General features: G+C 33.3%; 1 protein-coding gene across 2 annotated transcripts in view; it reads right to left on the reverse strand.

The window, feature by feature from the left end:
• Nucleotides 1-1,220: 1,220 nt before the first annotated feature.
• The window catches only part of LOC142981494 (uncharacterized), a 48,836-nt gene continuing 22,967 nt past the window's right edge, over nucleotides 1,221-27,089 (reverse strand). Inside the window, exons 2-3 of one of the 2 annotated variants that reach the window (XM_076127453.1) lie at nucleotides 6,063-6,187; nucleotides 1,221-3,953 (exon numbers count right to left, since the gene is read on the reverse strand). In XM_076127453.1, coding sequence (XP_075983568.1) covers nucleotides 3,950-3,953; nucleotides 6,063-6,187 — 129 coding nt within the window. In that variant the 3' untranslated portion in view covers nucleotides 1,221-3,949. Of the gene's footprint in view, nucleotides 3,954-6,058; nucleotides 6,188-27,089 lie in introns of those variants that run through there. The other variant, XM_076127454.1, reaches the window with a different exon arrangement.

Raw genomic sequence — 27,089 nt, forward strand, 5'->3', positions numbered from 1 at the left:
ACAGTTAACATATTAAATTCAAAAATGGATACGGAAGATAAACTAATTTCTTTAGTCCAGACATATGATTGGATTCCAGCGGACGCTGTCGGCTGCCGCGGCACGCGTGCGGCTACCGCGGCAGCCGTACGCATACCGCAGTAGCGGTACAGCTCCGACGGACGCGTTCGTCTGCCGCGGCACACGTTCGGCTGCCGCGGCACGCGTACGGCTCCGTTCCGAGGCGGCGCGACGCTAGCCGGTTGGTCTGAATCGTACCTTACTTACCTGATTTGTATCTACAGATGTTTATCAGTTGCCACGATGTTATCACTGATTCCTAGAATAGTTTGTGAACTCAGAGACTAACAAGTAACTAGAACATTACTGTATTTAAAACTGTTATTACAAGAACTTTGTTTTATAACAATGAATAGGGTAGTTGACTTAAGTTGACTACCAGTCAAATTAGCTACTTTTTACAAAATGTCAAAATCATATTTAATTAAAAAATAACGACAGTGACTTCCCAATTTCTTATTTTCCTTGGGATCAAATGAGTGCCTTATTTAATGTTTTATTCTGTATATAATTATTTTAATTTCACTATTATTTACGGAAAATGTTACATAACATGAGCATTTTGGCGAAACTTTTACAAGTACAAGTTTAATATTCTTTTCATCACTCAGTCAACTACCCCCTAGAAATCATTTTGACTTCATTTTAAAAGGAAACGCGGGAAAGGGGGGGGGATGGTGATAGACAGAAGGCTAGCGTATTCTTAGTAATCTTATCTTAAAGAATCTCTACTATTACTCCTTGAGTACTAAACTCTAGTTAAATGGTAGTATGTGATTTAGCACGACATCTATGTGCTACAATAGAACAAGCTTGAGATATCGACGCTTTATCGACACCTTTCCAATTTAACTAGTCTAAAGTTGAATCGCTAGATGGCGCTATCAGCTAAGTTTTTTTTTATTTGATCTAAAATTGTGGCAATACAAAATCCAGATGGTTTTCAAGTCTTTCATTCAACGAGTGTCATCTCCCAAAATGGGTGACACTTAAATTAGAATATTTATTTACGGTACTTTAAAAATAAAGCCTAAATAGCGACTTTATAAGGCACTAGCCGTCTAAGCCATTGTTAACTATAATTGCAAGCTATGGTTAATATGATATGCTTAAATACATCTTGTCATGCTCGTCCGTCAGGTTAATAAAACACATTCCTATATGTTACAGTCTACCTTTAATAGAATAACTATAATAAAATTGAATACATCGTTGTCTGTTCGTTGATAAATCACCATTCTATAAACAATACGTGTATCTACAAGAATATTGTACAATTTCCATACCTTTTGCATTGCGTTGATAACATATTAAATATTAAAAAATAAACTAGACATGATTATAACTTTAATGGCACTCAAAGCCTATAATATTTCGATGACATTTTTTTTTTTGCAAAACTTTTCTAAAACTATTTACATTTTTTTCATTTATTTTAGTTTATTTTTTAAACTTGATGCACTTTTTACTTGCTAGTTCGTTCCAATTTCAATAGATGGCGTTGCTTTCATTTAGTGTTTCATACAAGTTCTACTAAAATAATTACAAAAATATTTTTTTTTATGAACATTTATTAAATGTAAGTAAAAAATAGTATATTATGTCGTTGTTTTGAAATATAACAAATGCTTGTAACAACAACAAATCATGAAAAAACAGTTATTGTCCAACTTAAAAAACCCCTCCAAAGATAACTCTCTTATCTTTCTTATAAAAATATTTCAAATAGATCAAAATGTACACTATTTCGTAATTTAAGCACGTAATAGACATTACTATTTAGTCGTAAAGTTATTTTTTATTCTGAAAGACATTGCCCCATACTTAAATATATAGTTCGTAATTCATAGACAATTAGTTCCATAGCCAAGAACTGTTTTTTCTTCTTACTTCTACCTTCTTACAATGTTCCCATATACTTGACTAATTTATCTGTTTTGTACACACGTTTTATCAACCTCAGTTAATTCATAGGTACATATGTTTAATAAAAATACAAAATACATAGTATAATAGATTAATTTTACAGTTTATATGACCATTTTCAGTTTTACATGTGAAAATGACATCGTTGTGTAAGCTTTGATAAGTACTTAATACAGTGTTTTGTCACTTTCAATCTAATTTGAAACTGTATATGAATGAAAAAGACAAAACACTGTATTATATTAATAAGCAGAACGAATAGTTTAAGAAGTTTGTAAGACAGAAATAAATGTATCATAATATGATGATCCTATATGATGCTTCTTAGGTGTATGTGTGAAACAGCTAAAATTATTTGTGTGAATTTTGGCACATAGATAGATAGCTTCTATTAGTGAGTACTAGTTTTATGGAAAACAATTTCACCCAAACGAAGCCGCCTGCATAATTGAATATTATTGTAAAATAGGTCTATAGAAAACTTTAGAAAAGGCATACTAAACTGTAAAACTAATCTTTGACAATATAAAAATATTATAATTTAATATACAAATACAGGAAGACAATTTTGATATTATTTTCGTTGTAACTATAATCAGTTGTAATGTGAGCAAAATATTATCACGCCGTTTCAAAATGGAAGAAAGCAGAAACGACCATTTAACATACATTTTAAAATCGTTATTATTTATCTACAACTGACTATCTAAAATACATTTTATTTATTTAAAAAATCCCCAATCACAGTGACAAACATCACTAATTAAAATACCAATTTACAAAAATAATTAACAAAAGAAAAAAATCTATAGAAAAATACAATTTTTATATAAATGAAGGAATACACTTTGACTTACAAATGTTTTTTGATTGAAATACACGCTACACTTATCCGTTCGGTTACTAAGGCACAATTAAATAGGTTTTATAAATGACTATATAGCTCTTATACTAAACGCATACAATTATTTACGAACACAGGACTTATAATAGCCTTAATAAACATTTATTTTTATTCTGGAGTTCTTAAAAAGTTCCCAATCGGCGCTTGAACAACATGAGCTCAAGGCAAAACTCTCTCTCTAGGAAAAGGTATTTGGGCAGCAATATGTTAATTTAATTAAAGAATTTCCTTCATAAGACATGACTGCTATTACATGCCTACTGTAAGATTTAAAAACTGCCTGATTTGGGAGTCGAACTGAAACCCAAACTTAATAAAAAAACAGCAGGTAACCTATAAGCCAGTTTAAATTGACAGATATTAAAAAACGGTTAAAATTATTACTTATTATTATTGGATATTATCGATACTTATTCTGCTGTATTGTTAAATGTTTGTCTTGACTTAAAACCTATGAATAGGTAAATTAGATAAACAAAAAGGTGTATTATCGTCTCAAATCAATTATTAAATCGAATTGTTAAAAGACGCCGCGAGGGACAAATCATTCCTCTCCCTTTTCAAAGACTATGTAAGGTAGGTAGGTTAGTACTTAAAAATTCCTCGAAATATTCGTCTGTAAAAGGCTATTATAAAACGTGTATTCATCACTAAAATGAAATATACAAATGACATTAACAACATAACCTAAACTTAAATCGGAACAGTTGCGACTGCGATTAAAACTCGCAACTAATCGTTGAAACTCACGCGATCGATGCGTGTATCGATATAACTATAAATATTAAACTATAGTTCTTTAAGTACCCTGTTCATCATAGGTACGATTATCAACAGTAATTAATCGAATACAAACTCGATTCTTGAAAATCGAGACCCCGATTCGAGATGTGTTTGCAGTTGAATATATTTTATTGTTTTTTTAATACTTGTTTGTTTAGCGACTGCGTTTATTTGGTTGTGTTCGTTCGATCATAATCGAGGTGAGCTGTTTGCTTCCGATTGGCTGCGCTTACGTTTTCAGCCGGCAGATGTCGCCCTCGAAGCTGAGGCGTTGTGTTATCTGAAACATTGAAGTCACGAGTTTAGTAAAACGTTTATAAATCTTTTTCTTTGTGAAGTAGTTGGATGATCGTCTATAGTTTATACGAGTAAATAAGTGATATGGTAAATAAGCGGCCCCTGCCTTATTCACGTAGATGGAACACGGGAAATTCAATAGAAAACTATAAAGTCTAAAAATATAGTAGAAAGCCTTGTATGCAAGATTCACAGATGGTGTAGGTATACAAAATTGAGGATTTAAGACAGGGTGACCCGCAGCCTTGTGTAGCTGATGGTGGCTTGTGTATATTTATTTTAGAAATAAACAAAATTAGCTCTTATAATCTAGATAAAATATGCATGCCAAGGCTCTCCTACCTAGCATTATTATTTATTTACAAAGTTCGGTCTACTCTAGTCAGTAGTCAGAAAGAGAGATAAATACTACAATTATTAACACTCTTCTTTGTCTTTTCTACGTAGTTTCATTAAAACATCTTTTAAAGCGTCACTCAACTTGAAAAACAGCAAAAAATATCAAAATAAAGCCAGTAATTTATGCTGTCGTGCTGATAATAACGTCTGTTTTAAAGTAGTAGAAATAAACTGTTTTTACAAATAGCAATTTTCTACAGTCTATGGACATTTAAAATTATTCATACATACATAATATTGCCGCAATAATATACCTGAACATGTAGGTAGGTGTATGAATTAATACACCCACGTTTCGCCATTAACAATGTTAATCCTATGTAATAGGCAAGTTAACAATACCGAACTACTATTGACAAATATTCTATAGAAAAGGCCAATAGTACTTTGCTTAACCCGGGAATAGAACTTTCCACGAGCACAGTCAAATTAAATTGCCATTATTGTGAAGGATATTCAGTCCATTGAGAGCGCCGATCAGTTTTCCATAAAAAAATATCCATAGCTAGCCGGTTATCGATAGTCGATAGTAGTAGGAAATCGGCCCACAATCGTACACTTCTATGAAGGTAGTGTACTACTGTAGTTATTGCGTATAATGCAAATGTACAATATGCCAATGCGTGCCAATTACTTTATGTATTGCTTCATGTATTGGTGGATTGCTATATGTGACTGACGAGGGCCGCATTATTGAAAGATGGGTACGGTAGATGGATACGGTGGCATATCTTCGACGGTGAATAAGTGGTAAAACAGGGAACTAAAAACCTGTCCCTATAAGATATCTTAAAGATACATGCTAAAGATTTAGTTAGTACATAACATACTAACCGTCGAGAATTAACTCCTGCTTGTTATAGTATTCATAGCGGTGTATGCAGAGGTGTACTAAAAAGTACTACATTTTATTATTTGTCATGTGGGATTCATTTAATAGGGGGCGAATCTCCGAAATCACCAGCCTACTAATGGAATTACTTTATAGCCATTTGGCTGATCAGGTATCGAACCATGTGGTCTGCACGACTGCTCGAATAATAGACCAATAAGATCAATACAAAAGTGCATTTGCATTTTGTTAGTTCATATTTCTGGAAATTGGCTAAACCGATTTAAATAAAATCTAGCAGGCTCATAAATCGCGACCCGGGGATGGACGTAGGCTAAATTTTTAGCAAAAATAACCACTATTTCTCGGTATATTTTTTTACTAGTATGATATAAATATGTCGAGTGTTAATGTATAATAGAATACGGGAATTAACGCGAACACGCATTTAACCCTAAAATGCCTAACGTTTCGGCGCAGGTGGCCTGCGACCACGGCGAGTGCAACCTGCGCCGAAACGTTAGGCATTTTTAGGTAATTCGCGTTAATTCCCGTATCCTATTATATTTACATAGCTGACCCGCGCAACTTCGCTTGCGTCACTTAAGAGAGACTGGGTCAAAATTTCCCCCGTTTTTGTAACATTTTTCGTTACTACTCCGCTCCTAATGGCCGTAGCGTGATGTTAATCTTCCTCGATAAATGGGCTAACTAACACTGAAAGAATTTTTCAAATAGGACCAGTAGTTTCTGAGATTAGCGCGTTCAAACAAACAAACAAACAAACTCTTCAGCTTTATTATATTAGTATAGATTAAACATGCAACGCGAGAGTTTAAAAGTTATGATGTCGGTTGTTACCTGGGTGCGTGCCTCTGTCGCATGGCATGCGGCTCCCGTCTGTCGGGCTCGTCGTTGAGCTGCAGCCCCGCCACCAGCTGCATGATCTCGCGCTCCTTCTTCAGTTCCTCACGACCTGACTCCACCTGCAACACGAAGATTCATGGGTTAATATCACAGAAGGTCATAACAATGATTAAATTCTAGCTGTAGTATATTTGAAACATAAAAGAGTCCAAGTTCAATAAAATAGTTTGCTTATAATTGGAAAAAATAAAATAAAATTATTCTTAAAGGGAAATATAATAGCTGTACAATATCTTAATTCCACATATGCGTAGCAAGTGAGAATTTTAACTTATTTATTCTCTTACGTATGTTAAAATAGCGAAAGTAAAAAGCGATCAATAAAAAATATTAATAACGATACCCTTACTATAAAACAAATACAATAACTCTATGTGTTTGGTTGTCAGTCTGTCATACTTTCACGACTAAACTACTGAAACAATCAAGCTGAAATTTGGTAGAGTCATATCCCAGGCCATGACATCAGCTTTATAAAATATAATTTATACCTTAACACAAGTAGTCATTCATACATTTTCTTTGGCAGTAAATTCTTAGAAAGCTTAACTAGTTAAATCATGGGTTTACCGCAGTAGTCGTAAGGTTCACGACCTTTTAACAACTTCAGTAAAAGCCTATTGTCGTCTGTGTAGGAAGTATCGGATTTTCATGTTATACTAGCAAACTTAAGGTTATTAACTTAGTGCTAAACTATGGGACGGTCAATGCTACTAGCATTTAACAACATAGCTCATATGTTTGACAAATTATATGTTTGGTACGTACTATGTAGTAACATAATATAATCAATTTTGAGACAACCATTTTAAAATTTCACAAAAGCACAAGGTTTATTAATTTCTTACGATGTCTAAGTAATATTTCAAGCAATCCTAATTTCAATAAAAACGATCTTCACTCCATATTACAGGCCAGTGGATGGTAGATAACAGAATTTAAGTTTAACAGATAAATAAGATGCTAAAGTATTTATAATGGATTAAAAAGTTTATAAATGTTTTTCTTTCTATAAGTCACTATACACAATATACGTTCTTGATAAGTCACAATACGAAATATACGGCTATGACTTAACACCATACGTAGATTGTCTATATCATCAAAAAGCAAGAGAACAAATAATAATGAATTGATTAAGAGATATTAAAAACATTTATGACTACTCGCGTACTCTTGTCTTGGGTTCATATGAAGAAGTTTTCGACTTTCACATACGCAATAAATGTGTTTATTAAGTGTATTGTTTTGACGAATAGACCTCTACAATCTCACGGGTTACTGTTAGGGGTCAACCTAACAGCTACCCGTGAGACGAGGCCCCTTAGAAACATAATATCTACTTGTTTGTATTGAATGTAACTACAGAAAAACCATGCCTTTTACACTCATTGAAGTATTGTAAAATATATTGTTTCAAATAGCGCGAGGGGCAAGATCGAATTTCGGTTTCGGTTGTTATAGGACATGACAATGTCAACTCAGTGTAATTGCTGCAAAAATAATTAATCAACCCAATATGTTCTCACATATTATACAAAAAAGAAAACCTTATAATTCGCACAAATTGCTTTTAGTATGCTTTAGCTTACTACAAATCTTAATCTATAAGTGAACTGCTGTAAGTATGTTATCTTTCATTTGTTCGGTTGTTTTTTTTATTTTTTCGACATACTTATTGACATTAACTGTCAAAAGTGTCTTAACTTGTTAAAAATATTTTTCTGTCGATATGGATACCCAAGCATGATTACAAATGTAAAAGTTCTCCTCGAATAGGGTTACATTTCTATAGAAATGTCAAATTACAACTATTTCATAAGAAAGAAAACAGTTTCATTCAATTGTATCCACGTAGGAGTAACTAGAACGTCAGCAAGTAATTCACACCTCTCTCCGTTTACGAACGTGATAAACACTTACGTTATATTTTGACTACATCGTTCACTTCAGATGTATCTTCTTTTGCTTTCATTACCACACTTGTGTGGAGTTTCGATCATTTCATTCGTTAGATACAGTCGTTGAGTAGTGTGGGGTCTCCTAAAACGTTTTTCATCGTAATTTTGTCGTATAAAACGATAGTTTTAAAACTTTTAAGCTATTTTGGCTATACACTTTGACTCAATGTTAAATACTGTAAACGTAACTTAATCTTTTCGAATTGAATTTTTGTATTTTAAGCCAGTCCTCGACATAAAAACCTAATAACTTCCACCCAAGCAGGCAAGAAAATAGACAGTTTATCCGCTGCATCCAGTGATATTGGAAGCCAACTTCAGCATATGTATGTAGTTGGAAGAAAGGCTAGGCTGATGAAGAAATTATATTATATAGGGATAGAATCATAATTCACTGATCAATCGGAAACTTTTTTAGGCCAGCACGTAACTAATTTGCTTACCATCGATTTCAAAACCTTAAATCGTCTTAATACTGTACATAAAGGTACATAAGTATCGATTATATCATTACATACATGTCACCGCGTCCGTCGATTGGATAACGTAGACGTGAACGTAACACGTTACGTAACTACAGGCGCAATAGTTAAACGCATACATTTCCTTATTACCGTACTTGGGATAGTTGCGCGCACGCATGCGCTAAATGTCTCCACTTATTTAAATGTTGTGTTAAATGTTGAATGTTTTAAATAGATGAACTATAGAGCGATTCTTTTCCACTATCGACTATCGACAAACGGTTAGCTGTCGAGAAATGTTGTATGAAAATCTTATCAGCACCTCTAGCGGGCGTTGTAGGAACTATTTTTGCGGTACATTTGAAATGTCATATTACTGCTTATAGAGATTCATACTGCTTAACTGTTTCTCTAATACAGATAGACTAGATTCTGCCCCAGACCTCTGAAAAGGTTTGCAGAGATAAAAAGTATCCTATATGTGAATCACGGTTATAAACTGTCTGTGTATAGAATTTCGTTTGAAACCGTTTAGTATTATTTATTTGAAATAGTGAGAAATACGTAAATATTGCACTTAAACCCTTCTCCATTTTGGCAATTCACAAATAGTAAGAAACTACGTTAACTTCAATAAGAAGCGGGAAACAAAATCTTTACAAAACCAAGGACATTACTATAGAAATGTCGAAATTCTTTCCCAACAGAAGTCGAGAGTACGATTATAAAATATTTGTATCTTATTTAGAACAAAAGGTTCGCGTGACAACGATCGTGCGATTGTCTGTGAACTACTGAACCGATTCTGATGTAATCTATAATTTGTATCATTCACACAAGATTGTGAGTGGTTTGAAGGGGATTAGGTTATTAGAATATGGGTTATTGCGACACTTATGGATATAAGTTTCACGGATTAAACTGAAATTTTAATCTGTATTTTTAGGTAAACATAACTTCCAATAAATAAGCACGCCTATTCATTTTTAAAGGTAATGAAGTTTTATAGTTAAAATGTTAACTTTAGAGGGATATACAATTTTGGTCCCAGATATACAAGAATTTGCACCATGGAAGATGTATAGTCTATTTCTATGACAAAAAGAACTGTAAAATATTGGTAGTATTTCACTGAGTTAACGAAAAATTATTAAACTTGTACTCGTAAAAAGTTTATTTCTAAATACTATGTCATATTTTTCGTAAATAGCGTTGAAATTATAATGATTGCAGTGTGAAACTAATATATTAAAGACGTGTTTGATCGCAACGAAAGGACGAGATGATGACGTTAATTATTGTATCGTATGTATTTCTATACTAAATAGTAAATATATTTTATGAAGAGAACGTGATTTTTCAACTAATAGACTATTGAAAATAAATTAAATCTTAAGAAATAAGTTGATTCTTTGCCTCACCAATGTCTTTTCAATGCAGCGTATTCTTAATTTGTCAGCAAACTATTCTAGCTCTTCGTTGAAAAAAAAAGATTAGAAACCAACTTGCGCGTGTTAGTGGATTATTTATCGCACAGTGTGACATAAATACCATTAATTAGCTGATATACATCAACACAGAATGTTTATAGACTAACACACGTGTTAAATCAAACGGTAAGCGTTTAATACGCTTATAAATTAATGCGAAGTTTTGATTTATTTAGGCAAGTATTGATCGTAGTGTATGCGACATGAGGTCTCGGCTTGAATTCTCAGGAGAGGAAAATGGTACTGGGATTTGATAATTCTTATTATAATATTCTCCAATTTGATAGTGTATCTATCATTAAGAACTTGCTCGCCTCATATCAAACTTTTTAAAAGTCGAAACGAGTGTGTTTGCATCTCTGCTTCTTCATCGTCCTATATATAATTATTAAAATGTATATTTAAGTTTAACGTCACACCTGCAGAATACTCAGCGCCAAGCTGTGACTTAAATAACACTGCGGGCAAATAGACTAAAGTATAAAAAATAAAAATTTGAAATTGCGAAATTGATGCTCAAAACTCAAAAGTTACTTTAACACAAACTAGTAAACAGATTGGATTATCTACCAACTAGCAAATTTAAAACCTATCACAAAACTGAACGACATATTTCTTCAACAGTAATGTCTATCAAGTAAAATAGAAAAGTAATTCAATGTCGATTTGCAGACCTTCGTGTAAGGGGAGGTACAGACGAGTGGCGTCACATATGAGTAACCACTAAGTATGGGCTTGTTTTTCTTTCATACAAACACTTTTGCTAACAACCCTGGGAAATGTATTGTGGATTTAATTTTAGTAGTAAAGGAAGAAATAGTTTGTTATTTACGAAGAAAATAATAGTTGTGGTTATAGTGTTGTATGTACAATGTGGACAAAAAAGACTTCGTTATGATTTTATTTTTTACTTTGAATACTAACTGCTTTTCTTTTTATAAAATACTAGCTGACCCGCGCAACTTCGCTTGCGTCCAATAAGAGAATGTGTGAAATTTTTCCCCGTTTTTGTTCCATTTTTTACTGGTACTCTGCTCCTTTTGGTCATAGCGTGATGATATATAGCCTATGTCCTTTCTCGGGTATCAAAATATCTCCATACCAAATTTCATGTAAATTAGTTCAGTAGTTTAGGCGTGATTGAGTAACAGACAGACAGACAGACAGACATACAGAGTTACTTTCGCATTTATAATATTAGTATGTTAAATATACAAGCCGCCAAAATTGTTTAAGTTGTAGTTTTGTACAAAGAGCAAGTTCAAAAATGTGGTAGTTACTTAGTTTTGCCGGCCAGACTTAGTGGACGATATTACGTGAGTATTAGAAATTACTTCTTAACCAAATGGTGAAGAAGTCTTGCCTATCAAAAGATTTTTAGAACACTTTTTAGAGGGATTTATAACGCATACCCTTGTCCAGCAGTGGGACCGTAATGGGTACTATTAAGTCATTTTGTATTTTTTATAAAGTATTGCCTTCATGTCAAGAATTTGGCGTTTATAATTGCTAGTTCTTCCAAAATTCGCTAGGGGCATGACCAACTTTCCACATAAAAATTCTCTAGAACTGTCTCAAGTTTAGTTTTAAGCTTCAGTATCAGTATCGTGTGCACATACCTCAATGCAAGTATACAAAAGTGCACATGCACCGGTAATCGAAGCGGCTATATTCTCACGGTGTCATCATAAAGTTATGTTAATGTCACATTTCGCAATACACCCATGTGGCGATGTGACATTATTTTTTGATACATTTGAATAACGTGAATTAAAATACCTATACTTATAGCATCGTGGGTTATTTTTGATACAATTAGATAGTGAAAACACTGCAAGATTTTGGTTCTTTCTATTGCTAAAATACATTATGACCATCAGGTACAAGAATTGAGACAAGATTGTCCCAAATGTTTTAGAAACTAGTAAGCTCGTTCTACCATCTATAAACCGTTTCCCATAGTGACTGTAGTTTACTTTAAAGGACTTTAAAAAGCAATTAAACGAGAGGCCTCTAGATTTAAGAATTTTAAGGGGGCCTCAAATTTGCTAAATCCATTGGCTCGCGGGAGGGGTGTCAAAAGAAATGAAGAAATACTCATGCAGTAGTTAGAGTTGTTCGATAGTTAATCTAATAAATGCGTTATTTCCTATCTCCATATATCTGCCTACCCTTCCTCTTCGAGGCGCTTATAGCCAGTTGTGCTCACCGGTCGGTAAACGATCTGTGGGTTAAGCAACACTTGGCGCGGTTATTCTATAAATGGATGACCGCATAGTGGTATTTGCACTGAGCATCCCCGTGAAGCAGTCCCAGTTGTTGTCAATTAAGATAACAGTCGTTAAGCCATGTCAAAGGCCTTTCGGCCGGCTTGAACAACTTTGACTCCAGGTTGACCACTAACTATACAATAGATAGACCAATCATCTTCTATCCAACACTACGAAACTATTCACATCTACAAATCCACCTAAATACTTTCTACACAAAGCAATGCAGGTATTTGCAATGCAACACATGCGCACTGACATTTGCGTACGCGCACGTACTTGACCACTTTAGTCAGACACTTTATATGTACTTTGTAGATAGTTAGCGAGCCTTATTCGATTGTAGACGATGTCCATTGAAAATAGGTCCTAGGAGTTTTTAGGTTAGGTGGGAAGGGATAAGGATCGAACATTTTTAGGGTCAAAATCTTAAACTTAAAAAATTAATGTAATGTTTTACGACAAGATGATAGATATTGATATGGATATATAATATTCTTAAAAAGGACTTAGATCACCTTTCTTTTACCAAAGGCTTTTTACTAATACTATAGGCGATTCGTTAGATAGTTCGGAATACACAATAATGTATTAGTATAATATACCCTACCCATTTAATATGGTATTTCCGAGTGAGAGTAATCTATACTAATATTATAAAGCTGAAGAGTTTGTTTGTTTGTTTGTTTGTTTGAACGCGCTATTCTCAGGAAGCACTGGTTCGATTTGAAAAATTCTTTCAGTGTTAGATAGCCCATTTATCGAGGAAGGCTTATATAACATCACGCTACGGTCATTAGGAGCGGAGTAGCAACGAGAAATGTTACAAAAACGGGGAACATTTTTACCAATTCTCTTAGGTGACGCAAGCGAAGTTGCGCGGGTCAGCTAGTATGAGATATAGCGCCGAAGGGTTTTCTGATGCACGCATATTCTACATTATACTATTATACAACGTCTTCTAGGTAAAATACATAAACTTTAGCAGTCATTTGTATGTTTACAACGTACAAACTATTTTCCTTAACATATATACTAATAAGTAGACAACTTCTAACAACATGGTAATTTTGGAAAAAGGAAATATTGTACCTGTTGTCTTGTCGCCCGTGACACGACATTCTCTTGACATACGTTTACTACTTCCTTACTAAAATTACAAGCTACGTTAACGACTATTGTCTGAAAGCCGGGTAGGTATGCAAGGTTCGTGGCTAGCTGGGGTATACAAAATATTAAAGTTAGAACAACAGTGACCCGCAGGCTTATGCTACCGACAGTGGCCTGTTTAATACAGCTTCATTTTGTGTATACCCGGAATTATTAATTATTATAATCGAGCTTTATCGTGCATGACAAGGCTCTCTACTCAGTTGTCCGACTATAAAAGCACGGGATAACTGCAATAAACGATGATTCCTTGGTTTGCTTGTCTTTAACTATTGCGATTAAACTATCCGAGTGATAAGTTAACAGCAAAAGACGACTAAATACTACTTATCCAGTAGTTAAAGAAGCATTAAGCAGCTAGAAAAAAGCAGTAGTCAGAAAAGTACAACCGCTGTTATTTCCAGAAGCTCTGAAATAAAACTAAAACTTTAGTTCAAAGATTGCATACAATCACGATAGTGGGTCGTAAATTATTGTCTTTTGCACTGTACCTACTTATTAAGCACAAACCTTGGCATTCCACAGGAGTCACGTGTATGGAAATACCACACTATTGCTAGTATATTTATTTGACAGATAGTGCTTTGATGGATGGCTGAAAAGCGTGTATGGAAGCTCTTATTGACGTACCTTACACACATATCTATGCGAAAAAACAAACTCTTACAATTTACATGCATAACGTTACAAAGAAATGAATAAATGTGTGAAATTTATAAAATCATGTCTCTTGCTCATAGGGTAAGCTGAGACAAGAGAAACGAAATATTTTGTTTCGTATTAATAAAAAACCTATAATTTGAGCAAAATTGCCTTTAATAGCTATTCAACTACGTATTGTCATAAGGAGTATTGTTTTTAGTGGCAATGTGATTTTACTTAACACAATTATATTCTTCAGACTTCAATAGATCAAAGTAAGTATAGGTAACGAAGAGGAGAAAGATAAATAGCATTATCCATTTCAAATTGCTCAGTTACTCAAATCTATTAATTATGTCCATTAACAGCATTTAAGCCTTAAAAATATGAAGTTTTCTTTCAATAAATATTAAAACCTTAACCCATAAAATATAGCCTTACAAATCGATACAAATAGCTACTTTTATTGCTATCCAGTCTAATTGTTTTAAATGTATGTCATAAATCCAAATCGATTACTTATTACAATGAAAACGGCACGACTTCATATTTACGTCCGACTGTCACGATACTGTCATGGCCGCCGAATACATTGTCTATGGCTTGAGAAAGGAATGAGGGGTCGTGTATGGAGTTCGGTATGTTGTCTATGGATGGTTCAACCGGTTTTAATTATACACGATTGTTGATTACGTTATTTTAAGCATTTATTTTATGTTAATTGATTGAGTAAAGGACTTTGGTTGGGTATTATGAGTGTTATTAATTACCGAGTCTTCCTTGAATAAGATTTAGATAAATTGATTCTTATCTTTTTTATTTATAAAACAGGTCTTTGCGTGACTGATCGAGTAACGGACAGACATATTTCAACCACAAATCAGAGAGATATGATATAATATTTAATTAAACAATAGGTAACAACTAGAAGAATACTAAGAAAAATATTTCAGACTCTATGAAACTTGGACATATTATTTACTACAACTTTGTAACTTCTCAATCATAGCAAATCTTTTTGGAGAAACTACGGCCCTCTTATTTTGTCAACTTAAATACTTGTGCCTGTAAAAGTCCGATACTACCTATATATATTTTTTGTCATTTTGGTTAAGCCATAATTTGTCATTTTGGACGCCAAAACTAGTGAAAACTAACACCCACATAAATATGGGTCGTTCTTCTTTTTACATACAAAAAATGTCTCCACCAGTAAAAAAAGTAAACCCCCGAAATTACCTTTTTTCTCTTAACTATATGCCTTTATTCTTTATACCTCAAATGATATATAAGTCATAATGCGTAGAGGCTAATATTCACCGCTAGACCTATCGGCAATTCGACAATGACGTTTCTAGGCCACGCTGCCCGCTCACAGGCACAAGGTGACAGCTTTCACACAATCAGCTGCTTGCGTTCCCGCTCATTCAAGTCAAATTTGGAAGTATCGGCCATTTTGAAAACGATTTATTGTTTTTTAAAAGTAAAATTAATCGTATTTATTAATGCACAGATTAATTATTGTTTTAACATAGTGTGTACATACAACTAGTGTGTTTTATTGATTGGGTATTTGTTTTTTTTTAGTCCTATGTAATATAAGAAAAAATCTCAAATCATCTTTAGTACAATATTTATTACCAAACTGAACTGTTACCACAATTTCTTAACTTAAAAAAATCTAACAACCTCTTTAGACTCGACCACGGTCGTTTTTCGTTTTATCGGACGTTCGTTTAATTTCATCAATCTTCAAGTTTTAATCTCATTTTCCTTAATAAAATTTGTTGTACGTCATAAATCTGTCAATGAAATCTGTGTTTTTTTTTTCTTAAAATTGACTAGAATATCTCTACACCAGAGATTTTTCCTCACACAATCCAAAGTTAGCCATGAACTTAAAATAATTTCTTTAAACAGAGTACCACTATTACGTAAAATCACACCTGTGTTTTTAAAAGAAAAAAGCAGAATTTTCAGAATTAAACAGGCAATTTAAAAAACATCTCTAAACTCATAAATATTCTGTATCGATTATAATAAATCTTTGTAATCATTAACTTGTAAAAACACTTAATCAACATGCTTGTCACAATATTTTACCAGTTATGAATGAGTTTTTCACTTCCTTATAACTTTTTTAATGTATTTAATAAATTAATCTTGTATACGAACTGTAGACAATAAAATACAATCAGAGATGAATTTGTACATCAGATCGCATAAATAATATATGTTTTTTTGTAGGTATGCAGTTAGCTGTTTGATGTATCAGAATTTTGAGTTTGACAGTTGTTATAGAAATAATAAATAATATTGATAGAAATGAACTCCATGACAATTACCATATTTGATGTTGGTCACTGATCAACCCAGGGTCGTGAGGTCGTGAGTTTGATGCTCATATGAAACAAATTATGTATTGTCAAATTTGTGATTATTCTGTATTATTTTGTTCGATTCTTGTATATTAAATAACAGTCTCCGCGACACAAAATTAATTCTTCACGAGAGTTGGCGACACAAGATTAATTTACTTCCACGACAGTTGTAAAGAAAACAATAATTATACAGCGGCAAAACAAAAACGCTACATAAATCCAAAAAACTGTAATAAAAATTGTACCTCCTAATATAATGTTATAATCATCTATTATATTATAATAGAATACTGTTACACTCTGCCGCCAAAACGTCTGGCTGTGAGAATGACCTAGTTTCAAACAACGTTCATACAAACTTACGTTCACAGACCCAGGGAGGTAAAGGCGTAAGTGGAATCAACTCATTTTATAAGACAACTAAGAAACTGTTTAACCAGGTATATAGTATACCTATTTTATTATTTTATTTATTTTTTGTTTTAAGGCAATGCTCGTAATAAAATTGGCTCATGTGTCGCGGGGACTTTTTCAAACATACAAACAACGGATACAAAGTAGGTACAACCAGACCCGAAACAACTATTTGTAGATCGCAGAAATATTTGTTCCGAGTGGGAATCAAACCTATGAGCTCTCGGGAACTTATAATTCTATGAGAAAGTATTTAAAAAATAGTTATTATGTTTTATACTTTATCTATTTCTACATTTCATGTGCGTATGTTACTTTATCGACTGATTTAATTAATAAAATATTAAACTTATGTAACACCACGAATATTTTTTTACATTAATTTTTCCCTAGAAATTAACGATTAAATATACCGTATTTATACAGCATATTTGTTCTATTTAAAACTGCAAAAAACACATATTCGTACTTACGCCCTTGTAGCACCGGTTAAGCGGTTTTACAAGAGATTCTCATAGAATACACAAAAACTGGCGGAATATCTGCCCCTGGCCTCTATAATAGTCGTTGACAGCGTAAATTATGTTATTATCGACAAAGAATGCCGTTTTTCTGAATATTTACACATTATTTTGTATATTTTAAGGTATTTTTAAGCAATAGTCCTTCAAAAAAATCCGGTCTACTATAGTCCGACAACTTAGTAAAAAGCCTTGGCTAGCACGAGTAACAAATAATTCTGCGTATTGCCAAAATAAAGTGAGCTATATTAAACCAGCCGATGTCAGCTGTACAGACCTACGGGTGATGTCAATGATAATTAATTTTGTATACTTCCAGGGGTGAGTGCCTAGCATACAAGACTCTCTACTAAGTCGTTAGACTATATTATTGAGAGTAAACGGTTTCGTTGAACTATGTACAATTAAAATGAGGAAAATAATTGAAACCTTTCGCAGAATAAGTAAAAGTGAGCTAAATTACAGGAATTATATCGTAGTGCTCGGTATCCTATGACAAGGCGTGGGAAACGACTTACTTTATGCTTACGTGAGTATAATTACCACGTGGATCGTACCAAGCGGCGTTCTCTGGTCTCTGCCTACCCCATGGGAGCAAGGTGTATTATGTATTTATGTATGTAAGTGTAATTATAACCATGAATATCTGATATGCAATGATATGGCGATGCAAAATGGCAAACTTAGGCGTACGATTTGTAAATTTTTCCAAGAAATTATATATAGCGAAATGTTGTCTGTCTGTCTGCAACGCCTGCTAAACTTAACAACAGAACCATATTTCTCGAAATTTGCAGAAGGAAGCACATGCTATTTCTTTCAACGAAAACACGCTGTCGGAACTACCACAAACTAGCATCAAAACAATTTGAAATTGAGACATCTGGTGAAAATCAAAAGCGAATGTACTGAATCAAATCAAATTGACACGTTTCGTTGCTTTATTTCATTCTGCGACATTGGCCGCTACACCCAAAACTTGTGTGCGGCGAGAAAGTAAATGGCCAAAAAAAACTTGACAGGCGAGTTTCTCCCGCCAAAACGGAGGTCAACGACCGATTGACATTCGATAGACACGCCTAAACATCGACAATGGATATAGTCCATTGAAAAGTTACATTAAGGAATTTTCGGAACTCAATTTTCTTCTGTGTATAAGAGGGACCAGTAGAAACTTAAGTTCAAGTTTGTGGGGTCGCCACCCTTGTCCTCCGACCTCCTTTTCCAAGATGGCGGCCGGGGAACAAGGGCAGCTTTATATACTTGAACTTAAGCCTGTATTGTCACACAAATACAAAAATAAAATAGCGTAACGCAAGCTTAAGCCTAAAAACTTTCAAATTCTATATGACATAACGTGAAAATTATGAATTATATTATTTACAGAACAAAGGAGACTTATGTGCCTTAGTAACAAGTTTACTAGGTTGCAATAGTAACCTCTTTCCCTCAATCTGGTCACGACTGCGTAAGATAAACACTGACCGTTGTTTCATTTCGTTTGGACTACAAAACTACCTTTTAGGTGTTGATATTTTCTTGAGTAGGTATAGGTTATATTTTCCATGGTAACTGTGGTGCCCGGTTTCTGATGCACTTTTAGCGGTAGTTTATCTACGCAAACTGTCATGTTTATATAAATTTAAACGCTATTGAATAGATAAACTACTGCTAAATGTACCTCAGAAATTGGGCATTAGTCCTCTTCATAGCTTGAAATCCATTAATATAGTAAAAGTAAATTGAATATTTCACAATATTTCGTAAACAATAATCTTGTACAAAATTAATCGACTTATATTAAGTTTATAAATTAATTAATTACAAACACACTATTTAAGTATTCCGTCAATTTCTCAGTCTTTTAATTTATAAATGTAATCAAAAATTTTATTTATCGATAAAAATACTATAGAGAATACGGGTATTTTTTATTTATGTCTGCCAGGCCACCTGGGTGAGGCATAACATACTGCCAACAAGATATTTATTATCTGTGCCACTAATGACCGGTTCTTTGATTTCAATGGTTTGATAAATTTACATATTATTATATGAGTATTTATCACTACATATGTATGGGAAGGCGATGAAAAAACTTGTGAATCATTTAAGAATATTTCGCTATTTATATCGTATTGAAAAAACACGTAATTATGAAAGGGTAGCGTAGCCGAGGTTTAATCGTGCGGCTCTCACGTCTGATAATATTATAAATGCAAGAGTTGTGAGGATGGATGAATGTTTGTTACTCTGTAACGAAGAAACTACTGGACAGATTTTTATGAAATTTGGTACACTGAGAGCTTATAACCTGGACTGGCCATACACCTGGCTAACCACATAAGATAGGACTTTTTACCCAAGGAAATCTTTTAACGCGGACGAACTCGCGGGCATAAGTTGGTCAAATTATAAAACAAACATAATTTCTCAATAAACATTTCACAAAATCTCACAAGTTCTTATATCATAAATCGAAAACAGAAAGTAAGCGTAATTGTTTAAAACTGGTCGAAAGATAAAAATAAATATTTCTTTAAAACCATAAAGTTGTTCAGTGTATTTAATCGTTTATGTAACAACTGCAGGCAACGGACAAAGATCATTCAGCCGGATAATTGTAGTATTAGTCTTTTTATCCGATATTTTTTTGTAATTACGTAATAAAAAAATGTCTGTTAATTGATAATACCTTGGTATAACGGATGTAAAAGCGGCGGTTGTCCGTGATATCCTTGGTTCGACTTCTAGTTGAGGCAAAGTAGTACAGAGTTTTACTATTTATGACATCCGTACTAAAAATCCCCTTAGCTTTTCTTCAAAGAAATAATCATAATTTATAGTTTATATAAAACTTGTTGTTTGTTGCATTCTTCATAACCCCACCAACTTGAGCTGAAGGCTGGTGATAAGATTGAAGATGTGATTATATATATATATATATTTGAAGAAATCCCGTACTAAAAATTGCTCTTGGGTTGCGGGGACTTTTACATTTACATACAAACAACGTACGCAAAGTAATCGTGTGGGAATCAAACCTATGAGCCCCCGACGCTAATGTTAGCGGTGTGGCTAACTTAGCCACTGCACGACAGAGGCAGTCAGTAGGCAATAATATGAACGAGTAGTTACAAAAGTATGCGATTAATGTAACAATTATTCAGTGAGGAAACTTCTTAAAAGGCTACTAATACCGTACAAACGGTCAATCAATCAATACAGTAATTGACGTAATTATTGGCATCCTTATAAAACTTTCAATGTTGCCAGCTCGTTTCCCTGTTTCTAACCAACTTTAAAAAAGAAGGTTTTCAATTCGACCGTATTTTTTATTATTTTTAACATAAAAAAGACAATACAAATAGTATGATTGGAACGCGGAACTCAAAGTCTAATTTAATGTATAAAGTGTTTGTATGTTTGTCTTATTAATATTAGCCATTCATTAGTTTAGTACTTATGTGTGTCATGATCAAAATCAGAGGTCCTTCTGTGTGTACAAATAAATTGTTAATTACATATTCAAAGACCAGTTATCGAAAATCGATATAATAATACAATATTTAACATACGAAACAAGGGAATATGAAATACACTCACATTATTATATAGACATTCGTAATGTGAGTGTATTTGTGTATACGGGCTGAGCCTATAATATCTGCCCAACGTCCTAAGACGTGCCTTTAATTGAACCCTGACTAGTACATAAAAGTGCAATCTTAAGACTTTAAACGTCAATTACGTGTCATGGGTTCAGCGGTGACTCGCCTGATTTAAATAATTGTGTTTCATAGACAAGTAAATATGCATCTATTACTTAATAAGCTATAATGGATTGGCATATCTTACAAGATAAAAACCCCTAAATAAAGTAAAAATAAAAAAAAATAAAAAAGGACTTTAAACAGACCAATCCAGATGCCTTTATCGTTTGCACAACGGTCTGCCTAACACCCTGTATAATCTGTGGTATCGTTGCTTATAGCGGGTGAGGCAGTAACGGTGTGGAATTCGGATGTGACGTGAACAACCGGTCCACGAGCCTATCGCATGACTTTATAAAAACACACTCTAGGGCACGGCGCATACAGCCTTCGTTTATGTAGGTTTTATATTAAACTTTGGGTTTTCTGAAGAGGTTTCACAAGAGATGCTGATATTTTGATAATAAGTCTAATGATAATTGAGCCTAGTTCTAAATTGTTAAGTTTGTTGACTATCTTTTCACGTTTTCGTCTCGCTGCGGCTAGCTTGGAGACAAGAGGTTAAACTATATACTGAACTGTTTTAAACAAATAAGATTGGGAGATCCTGAAATCCTGGACCAAACATAGCTACACTTTTTTTTCCAAATATCTGACCAAACGTGGGCGATATCTTCAAGAAAATCATTTTGTTTTGTTCTAACAATAAATTAATAATAAAACAAATCCCATATTGGAATAAACCAAATATAATAGAGATCTATTTCCGTATTTAGATTTGACTGACAGGTAACCTTTCATCAAACATGTTCCGACACTGTTTGAGCCTATACTTCAAGGTAAACTGCATCATATAAGGCACAGTAAGTATTGGTTACAATGCTATCTATCATCATAATGAGGAATTCGATCCCCACTAATGTAATGTTCTTCCCCTCCGTGGCGTAGTGGTTAAGGTGGTAAATAAGTATTTTTGCAATCCATTAATAGTTATTTCGGGTCTGGTTGTTCAGTTATTCAGACATTACGTAAAATAGCGCGTTTTATAAGACGTACATACATACATAATTGATTTTGATTTTGGTTTTTTCGATATGATGGACTAGCTGACCCGCGCAACTTCACTTGCGTCACATAAGAGAATCATAATTTTCCCCGTTTTTGTAACATTTTTCACTGGTACTTTGCTCCTATTGGTCGTAGCGTGCTGATATATTAGCCTATAGCCTTCGTCGATAAATGGGCTATCTAACACTGAAATATTTTTTCAAATTGGACCAGTGGTTCCCGAGATTAGCGCGTTCAAACAAACAAACAAACAGACAAACAAACAAACTCTTCAGCTTTATAATATTATTATTATTATTATAATATAAGTATTATATATGATGGATAATAATGCCACTTGTTACGATCTCTACAAACATTTTTTGCTGTATATATCCTCCTATTTTGCTCATATTTTACCGACACAGCGCAAGTGGTTCAATATGAGCGTCTCAAGTGAAATATATTAATACTATTATTATAATACACCTATGTCACCTATACACAGGTTATGTCTCTCATCAATATTCCCCGTGACTATAACTAAGTTTCACACGATTGTAGCCGGACGAACGATTAATACAAAGTAATATATGAAGATAACTTTATAATAGAAAGTTTTATTATGATTTAAATATACAGCTCTTTGTTATATTTTAACTGCCTTGAATTATTTACTGTGGTTATTAAGATTTATTTTCCTTTCGATAACAGTAAGGGAATAAATAATCTATACATATTATATACCTAACTCTTCCGTTACGAGTCTGACTGATGGACAACGCACAGCCAAAACTACTGAGCGTCGAAAATTTAAAACGTAGTATGAAGAAAACATGAATAGCGTATTACTAAAATTCCGTAAAAATAAAATTTACTTAAACCTTTCGTAAACACAGGCGTAATGTTATAAAAGTGTTGAAAACAACACCACGTGTAACCTACTTTTAAAGTCTTTATAAAACTCTATCTAAGCTAAATATGTTTTAATACAAGTTTATGCTAAAATATCTCATTATGACATAAGATATTTAAATGTTTATTTAAATGAAAGCAGTTATTTCATTTATTGCCTTCCGTAAGGTGCGTAATGTACTCATTTTGCATTTATTACTACAATTGTTATCTGCTAAAGATATAAGCAGAACTGTACAACAAACGTCGAAAAGTGATAATATTTCGGTATTTGCACTTTCAGGTTTCAGGTATAGGAGTCGTGAAGTTACTTTACGTGAGGCGCCCATAGCTAGTTGCGCTTACCGGTCGTTAAACGATCTATGGGTTAAGCAACCCTTGGCGCGGTCATTCCATAGACGGGTGACCACGTAGTGGTATTTGAGCTGGGCGTCTCCGTGCTTCGAAGGCCACGAAAAATATCGGTCCCGGCTGTTGTCTACTAAGATAACAGTCATTAAGCCATGTCAAAGGCCTCTCAGCGGCTTGAACAATTTTGACACTAGGTTGACCACTAACCATACGACAAACAAACAAAAAACTAGTAAAATCAATTATTAAAAATTATTTAAAACATCTGCTGTTAACATTATTTGTATCCTAATATGTCAACAGTTCTGGTGGTTCTGGAGACAACTCGAATTGGCCAAGGTACATTTCGTAGAAAACTTACTATACATATAATTTCTACTTACAGTTATCACTGAACTTGAATAGTCTTGATCATCAATAATTCAATTACCAATTACGTACTTCAAACTTTGAATAAAACGTCACTAAACGGGAACCAAACCCAACACCTCCCCATCCAAACACAACACAACTACACGAAACAGGTAAAATATTTTAACAATTATTCATTCAAGCACAGGTAACATACCTGACTTCAGAAAAAAAAGTGAAAAAAAGTTAAAAAAAAATCTTGTGTACGGATATTCTCGGTAGTTCACAAACATGACTGAATGCAATAACTCTTGGTCTTATTAAAAAAAACGACAGGATTTACAATATGATGATACATTTATGGTTGTTTTTATGGAGTCTTGAACACTACTGAGTTTACTCGGAAACTTTTTATTAAGAAATGTACGTAATAGAGAGAATAATAGATGGTTTAACAGAGGGAGTTTGCACAGATCGTAACGACTTATATTCTACACTTCTTATCTCCGTGGGAATTCGGCGTGATTATATAGGTATAAGTATAATGCTATATAGAAAATAAATAGTTTATTGTATCGTCATTGGAAATGACTTACGTATTCCATTGATGCAAAATTAGGTTCGAAATTCAAGTATATACATATAACCAAGTCAGTGAAATATTACAACTTTTTTTATAAATTCCTCTGTAATATATCACGTCAACACTTTTTCAACATTTCAGAAATTAATATTTTTTTACGTATGTTAGTTACGTGGATAGATTTAGGTATATTTTTAAAAACTGCGTGTTTTAAAATCTAATTTCAAAATCATTTCGTACTATTTACGTAACATTACAAAAATAAATCCCAATTAAAAATGATAAATAGTTATTTGTTGGCCTGAAATTTTCATTCATTTGATCCACTTATTTTATTTCTAAAATAAAATCATAACATTTGTTCAGTATTGCAAAAACTAGAAAGTTGAAACACCTTATTCAAAAACTTCGTAAAGAGCATTTGTAAACAACAAATTACATACAAAAGTACATAAATCATTAATGACTCTATAAAAAAGTCATTAAACGCCATTAATTTCATAATTAACACGTTAAAACAAACTAAAGAATGTACTAGCATATAATTAAGAGCAATTAAACGGATTTCTAACCTAAATAGTTATGTCAACATATTGACGCCATTTTGTTAATCAAATTGACATTAACCACGAAATTAAAGTCAAGAGATCGTAGTCACAACACTTATTTAACCTATTATTATAGTTATTAAAGTTTGTCTATCTGTCTGTCCATTTAAAATATCAAAATATCTTATGAAAATATTAAGTTTTATTAGAATGAGTTAGTTTCGGGTGGTACACCAAGTCTGCCAGACGATTATTATTCAGTAGTTATGCGACAGAAGTATTTATGTTTATTTGATTGCCTCCGCGGCACAGTGGTTAACGCCGCTAAAATTGCATCAAGAGATCATTAAAATTTGATTCCCACACGGAACAAATATTTGTGCGATCCACATGTAGTATAATAGTTTTCGGTCTGGTTGTACCTCCTTAATGTCCGTTGTTTGTATCTTTATAAAAGTTTCCTCGACACAAGAGCAACTTTTAGTGCGGGAGTTGTCTTATAAAATAATTCATAGAATATATCAGTGGTCGAACTACAATGATCCAACTTCGTTTGGTATGGACTTTAGAATCAGGTGATTATATTTAACCAAAACCCCTCACTTGCAGTCTTAAACGTCTAATTATGCTGTATAATAAAACAATAGATGAAACAAAAGGTTTGCACAATTTAGTCATTGTACAAACAAAGAACTAACAAACATACAAAGAACACTCTCGCTCAATGGACTACAAACTATGACCTCATCTTTTGTTTCAGATAGTTTGTTTTGTTATTACTTCATAATAATATAAACTAGGTACATACTTCATACTGTAGTTTTAAGATATAATATATAGATTTACTAAGTATATTATTTACTTACTGCTACGATTTCAAACTTGGAGCAAAGGCAACTTCCGATAATAGATAGAAAGTATCGAGTCAATTTGTTCTTTTTAATTCGGCATAAATGATACTCATTTATCTATACTTATAGTATACTTATTACTTATATTACTTATAATATTATAAAGCTGAAGAGTTTGTTTGTTTGTTTGAACGCGCTAATCTCAGGAACTACGGGTCTGATTTGAAAAATTATTTAATGTTAGATAGTCCATTTATCGAGGAAGGCTATAGGCTATTCATCACGCTACGACCAATAGGAGCAGAGTACCAGTAAAAAATGTTACAAAAACGGGAAAAAATTTACCCATTGTCTCTTATGTGACGCAAGCGAAGTTGCGCGGGTCAGCTAGTGCCGAATAAAAGAAAAAAAAATTGTGTGTAGGAAAAAATCGAAGGCTAACCCACTACCATATGGAATTCCGAGCATGGAAGAGGGAGAGAAGCCTCTGACACCCAATGGTATAAGCTGTAGTGTATGAAATACGCCCACATGCCACTGTTTATATTGATGGTCCCATGTAACTACCATTGCCATATATTACCGGGCTTAGTACCGCTGTGTACATCTCTAACTACCATATACATATTGCCGTCCATAGTATCAAACTTCAGGTTACCTCCTGAGCTGTACAAAGCATAAAGTATAGCTATACAAAACACATAATAAGATCGTCTACAAATAATTCAAAATTCACGAAAACAAACTCAAAGCTAGTTCAAAGCATTACATCAGACTGTTTCGTAGTAAACGATTGACAAACGTACCAATTAACCGAAACTAGATTTTTGAAACCTCAACTAACATTATGAAAGAAGTTAAGTAAAGGTTAAGCTTGCAATTGTTTGATCACTGTCACTAGATATTTAACGAGATGAATGAATGAAGATGGAGTCAAAATATCAATAAGTTATTTTTAAAATTTTATTTTGAGTTTCGCAGATTCGGCTTTACAGCGTGGCATATTAAGGTGACTCTCATAGCCCGGTGAAACGGATAATCGAAAATAAATAATGTAACAATGAACTTCTTCTTTGGTCATGATTATGAAGACCGAAACAGTAATTTCAAGCTTAGGCTAGATGAGCAGAGCAAAGCTTAATTTATCATAACTTCTTTAGAAATAATAGTATAGCAAAACCAAATGTTCACAGAACTATGATTGTAAGCAATCATGAGTTATGTATCATCAAACTACATAAAAAAACGACATTACAATATCGCACTTTGACAGTACATAAAATAATGAT

The sequence above is a fragment of the Anticarsia gemmatalis genome, chromosome 20 (assembly GCF_050436995.1).
Source record: "Anticarsia gemmatalis isolate Benzon Research Colony breed Stoneville strain chromosome 20, ilAntGemm2 primary, whole genome shotgun sequence".
NCBI classification, from domain to species: domain Eukaryota; kingdom Metazoa; phylum Arthropoda; class Insecta; order Lepidoptera; family Erebidae; genus Anticarsia; species Anticarsia gemmatalis.